We start from the raw sequence: 5,295 nt of genomic DNA on the forward strand, positions 1-5,295 counted from the left end.
GAAGTCGGCGGGAACCATCTCCTTGAGAATCCGGATCTTGGACTTGTCGCGTCTTGGGACGGAACCACCAGAGGCAGGCCGCTGCGAGCTGCCTGCGAAACACTGTCTGCTGCAGCTCCTTCAGCTTGACCTGGTCAGGCTCCCCGTTGTCTCCGGATCAGTTCGCGTAGTCAAGCCCGAGCTTGTCCTGGAGTATCATGCTGTGGTGGACCAGAGCACGAACAAAATGCTGCTCTGCCTCGGTGTAATTGAGGGCCCTGCGAGGGTGGCACCCGAAGGCGTCCCACACACTTTCATCCGAGGGCGCCCTCGTCCACGTGTGGCACTGCTCGAACGTTGTTGGCGCCCTCGTCGTTCGCCATGCACCCTTCGTGAGAGTAAGGGAAGGCATCGCAGCAAGTGAGACGGAAGTGGGTGAACGACTTGTGGCCAGTCTGGGTGAATATGTACCAGACCACGTGGCAAGCCGTATAGACCAGGCCCGCCTCCAAGGCGACCGTGTATGGCCATTCCCTGATCCCCAGGGGTCGAACTGTGTGCTGCAAATCCGGCAGTGCCATCGCCTTAGAAACCTGTGACGATGAATGCATCGGTTTTTAGCGAGCAAGGCGGTGCTGGTTTGCAAGAAACTGCGACAAGACAACGAGAAATGAACAAGTCTTGTATGACATCCAATCTGATAAGGGTTGTCCAAGAAGTGGGCGGTGGCACTATAATAAATTCGCACTTGCTGCTTCTATCCTGAACTGACCAAACAAAAACATGCATTCGTTTGGCCATATCAAATCATTTAGTTTTACTGGGTGACTGCCCAGATTTCGCGCTTTGAAGAATGATAAACTAGAGCCGGACGGGCAGATGTGGCCCGACATTTTGTCTAGAAATTTCGTACTGAAGCAGGATGTGGAAATATACAATCTGCAAGATAATGCAAAATATTCTTGTCTATGGACATACATAGTCGTCATCCTTTTTTCTGTCTTCACTCACGTCTCTTCACTCCGTCATTTCAGCACTTCAACGACCAAGTGAAAGGGAAAGAAAATACTGACATTACACCACGCTACAATGAGAACATACACGTGCACTCAAACGCGCTCAAATGAGAACCCCTACCTAAACATAAAAACAGGAAAACACTCTTACATGGCCGATGGTTCCTCTTTTTACAGTTAGTGCGGTGCCATTCTGCTTGTGAACATTCTGCCCCTCGCGCTTATCTTATACCTCGTCCATTTCCTCAAATGAGGTTGCACAGGTTGGAGGTCGGGTAACGTGCTTGGTTTCTACAACGCTAATGATTTCACGAGATAAGTTCACAAAGCCATCACCACCTTTTGCATTGCACACGCGCATGCGCTCCATGCACTCATTCTCTTTGCTATGACATCTATCTTCTACCGACCTCACTACCTCGCTTCAAGTCCAAGAATATCCTTCCGCAGTACGTAAGGTTCTGCTTTGCCGCGGCCGTCACATGTACACAACTTAGTACAACAATTAATGCTGGACAGCTATCGCTTGCAGCACATCCAGAGCTGTGACCAATACTCGGACACTGTTCTTGCGAGCTTGTCCCACGCTATACTTTACAGCTGCAGGTATGTTCCTGCGCTGACATTACGCAAGCTTACAAGACTGCGTTTGCTTTCAAGCATTTCGGAAACCTGGAGTTTTTTTTTTTTTCTGTTGCCTTTCATACCGCCTGCTCCTATTTACAAAGCTTCTTGCTTTAATTCCCCGCCTGAACACGTGCAGCCAATGCGGCTATCTTTGCGGCTGTTGGAGCAGTTCTCACCGCTCATACATTGTGGGCCTGTAGCCTTTACGAAGGGCGACATCATACACGAGCAACCTCAGTATTCACTCCGTCTGCACTCTCACCATATGTAGGCTCACGGGCATTGGACAGGCAGGTGTGGCGTGGTTTGTGCTGGATCTGGCTGGTGGAGACATCAAGGGCTTTAGGTGGCGGGTGGCGAAGACGGGGGCGGCGACGACGTGTGCAAGGTCCTGGGTCAGGGTTCGCTGGCGGTTGACACAGGCACCAAGCGCGAGCTGTCAGAGGAAAGAGCGCGAGAAACTGACACGTGACGCACTCGCCAAACATCCCAAAGCGCTAGTCGGCTTTGGAACGAAAATAGTATGCGTGCGATCATGGCCTAATGGCAGAACATTGGGCTGATGTGCTCGAAGCTTCCAACAGCCAACTCTTCATTTATCGAACTTCCAATCCCGGAACTGACAAATTTGCCACTCCAACACTGCTTAACTCTCGTAAAGAGCACGCTTGGATGGCTTGGCTAACTTATTTAAGCGCAACCAAAGTGCTAACACAGACTTCCCAGTGTCGTCAGAACGCCGTTCACGTTGTCTTAGCTCTCACATGACGTCATGGTCACGAGATACACTAAGTACATGTCGGTCCAGCTCTAGCTCTGCTCCTTCTTAGCTGAGCAAGTCTTAAAACCAATCTAGAAAGTCGTACTAGACTGCAACACCGAGGTCCTTGCTTATAGACAGGTCCATTCCTCATCCACGACATGTCGACAAGGTGAGGCTCAAAGATGTAAGCAGAGCTTAGTCCTATCGTCAGCTCCAGTGTATAGTCATTGTTTAGCGGAGGTTTCTCACGATTGGCGACGTGCGTTGCGTCGAAGAATGGACACAGAACACAAGTACAACACACTCAAGTGAACCTACAATAAGCAAAAGAAAAAAAAAACATCAAGACATGTTCATAAACAAAGCGCCACAATGCAACAACTTGGTCTCTGCTGATACAAAGTTTTCCGAGATTCTATGTGACCTGCGAGTAATAAAAAATATGCAGATCACACGCACTCTGGCAATCGATGTTATGCGAAGCTTTTTGCTGGTAGCTGGCTAAGCAGCAGTGTTTAGGATTACGCGCAGAGCATTACCAGGTTGACCAACGTGTTTGTGTAAGACAAACAACTATGTGTCTGACGCAAGAGTGACGACAGCAGCAAGACGAAGGTGACGATGTTCGTGTGACGGCGACGGCATCATTTCTACTGCGGCCGTTCAACGCGAGCTTACAACATGCTGTCTGTCGGGTTCTACATAAGCACGTCTTATACAATCTTAAAGCGCGAGCTGTCACGAGGAAAGAGCGCGAAAAACTGGCACGTGACGCACCCGGCAAACGTCTTAAAGAGCTATATACTCTTTTCAGTAGTTCCGTGCAGCACTGTGGGAGGTACAGGATTCTTCGACCAATCAGGAGCGCGAATACATCCTAAATGTGTCCTTCCGCGCCCTGTCGTCTACTAGCGGCGAACGCTGCAGCGCGGAAGCATCTCCGAAGACTCGTCCCCTTACCAATCTCTCTCGACGTGGTGCAACGCTGTGTTAGTCGCATTTGGCGACTCATCGCGTCCAAGTGAAATTATTAGCCTTTATTAATGTTTTATAAGTTACGAACGCAGTGTTCTCGCTTTCCGTGCAGAATCACAGTGCGCATACCTGCCACACATGCGCTCGGCGGCTCGCGCTCCGGCAGCTCAACGTCATTGCGCCGCGATGAATGACCTTGCGAGAGATGGCGTAGTAGAGCTTTCGCTCTAAAATGAAGCAAAATCACCTAAAAGATCGCAGCTCTAACATGCAGAGAAGCCTTCAAGTAAACAGGTTCTGACTAGACCACTTGTTACGGCCATTAAGAAAAGCAACGGGTTCCGAACACTGGCACTACATCTCGCTTCGCAGGAATCTGCGCTCGATGGTCACGTAGCCTTGGCTCTGCTGTACGGAACTACTGAAACAGTATAGTCGGCTTTGGCACTAGAGGAGTATGCGTGCGACCGTGTCCTAGTGGCTAGAACATTGGGCTGATGTGCTCGAAGGCAGCAATTACATTCCGCTGTCGGTCATGCATTTCTTTTAAAGAAGTGCGAAGTGTGATGAGAAAGGAAAGGACCTAGCGACCTCCCGCAAAGTGCCTAGAATGAGTGAAAGAATGCTTCGCATTAAAAGAAGTCTTCGGCACTCTCACCATATGTAGGCTCACGGGCATCGAACGGGCAGATGTGGCGTGGTTAGGGCTGGCTCTGGCTGGTGGAGACATCGAGGGCGTGAGGTCGCGGATGACGAAGACGGGGTCGGCTACGATGCGTGCAAGGTCGTGGGTCAGGGTTCGCTGGCGGTTGGCACAGGCACCCATATATGCCCGGGCCTCGCTCTCCGCTGTCCTCGGCCGCACAGTCGCCCTGGATCTCGCCAGCTGGTTCCTGGTAATCCCGGAATGCCAGGTCGCCTCCGACCTCGCTCCTGCCGCCGGCTTTGAATCGTTCGGATAGTTGGGGGTGTCCAGGTATGTCAGCCACGTCCGATGTCGTTCGCTGATGGCCGCCGTCTCTCTTCTGATCCGCTTGTCCCGCCACCACTTCGTTTTGGGCACAAGCTCCGCACACGTGGACGACTCGCAGCACACAACATATTCCGAACACCACGATGCCATCGCTCATTCGACCATGTCGCGCGTGCAAGTTACCCAATCGCGATAGAACACGATGCCACAATTCGTCGTCGTCGTTCTCTTCTTTTTCTTCTTTGCTCCCGTCTCTACACTCTGTTGTTTTAGCACTTCTTTTTCTTCACCCAGCACAGCCTAGGGTCGGTAATATTGATGAATGATTAATCGATTAAATGTATCCCGCAAAATGATTCATCTTCATCGATCTCCACCTTTCATTGAATCAACTTAATCGATTAGACCTGTTCGATTAATCATTTTTCGAGAGTTGGACAGGAGCGGCGCGAAAATTTTAAAATCGTACCAGAATGGAGTTTGCAAAGTGGGGCGCCGACTAGTGCGGACGTACATACATCGGCTCCCGCTTCTTTAAATGATTTCGGTCCAGAAAATTGTTGTACCTGCTGCTGACTTTTGTGGTTCCTGACGCGGCAAGTTACGAGGATTACGCCGATGCCAAATTTTTGGCGGTGAGTGGTCCCTTTGCTTATTTTTCAAGACTTTTTGTCCGGACAACGCCGCTCGGTCGCAAGGCCTACTTCTCCGGCGTAGACGCGGCGGAGGAGCGTCTCCCCGCGCGGCCGTGCCTGGTATTCCCAAGATGTCCATGCAAATCACAGTGGAGGGGGAGGATATCACCCCCGAAGAGTGCCTGGAGTCCGGGTGGACTACGGCCATTTCAAAACGCAAGACGCAGGGAACGCTCGCACCGGGCGGGCAGACGAGTTCGACACAACGCGGCGGCGGCACCGGCGGGGCCCGCACTACCACAGGCGTGAAAAAGCGTATCGTCGCTG

At 51.3% G+C, this 5,295-nt stretch overlaps 1 protein-coding gene across 1 annotated transcript; it reads right to left on the reverse strand.

The window, feature by feature from the left end:
• Positions 1–293: 293 nt before the first annotated feature.
• Positions 294–4,751, reverse strand: LOC125947622 (uncharacterized). Its single transcript, XM_049672781.1, has 3 exons — positions 4,019–4,751; positions 1,885–2,058; positions 294–572 (listed from the first exon to the last, which is right to left on the reverse strand). Exons 1-3 carry the CDS (start codon positions 4,481–4,483, stop codon positions 294–296), a joined length of 918 nt encoding a protein of 305 aa, XP_049528738.1. The 5' UTR covers positions 4,484–4,751.
• Positions 4,752–5,295: the final 544 nt, after the last annotated feature.

Source organism: Dermacentor silvarum, chromosome 1 (genome assembly GCF_013339745.2).
Source record: "Dermacentor silvarum isolate Dsil-2018 chromosome 1, BIME_Dsil_1.4, whole genome shotgun sequence".
In the NCBI taxonomy this organism is placed as follows: Eukaryota; Metazoa; Arthropoda; class Arachnida; order Ixodida; family Ixodidae; genus Dermacentor; species Dermacentor silvarum.

Coding starts and splice junctions, on each gene's coding strand:
- LOC125947622 (XM_049672781.1), bottom strand. CDS start 4,483: ATGGCATCGTGGTGTTCGGAATATGTTGTGTGCTGCGAGTCGTCCACG. Junction 2,059..4,018: donor TGCCCGTGAGCCTACATATG/GTGAGAGTGCCG, acceptor TTCCTCTGACAG/CTCGCGCTTGGTGCCTGTGT. Junction 573..1,884: donor TGCCCGTGAGCCTACATATG/GTGAGAGTGCAG, acceptor TCATCGTCACAG/GTTTCTAAGGCGATGGCACT.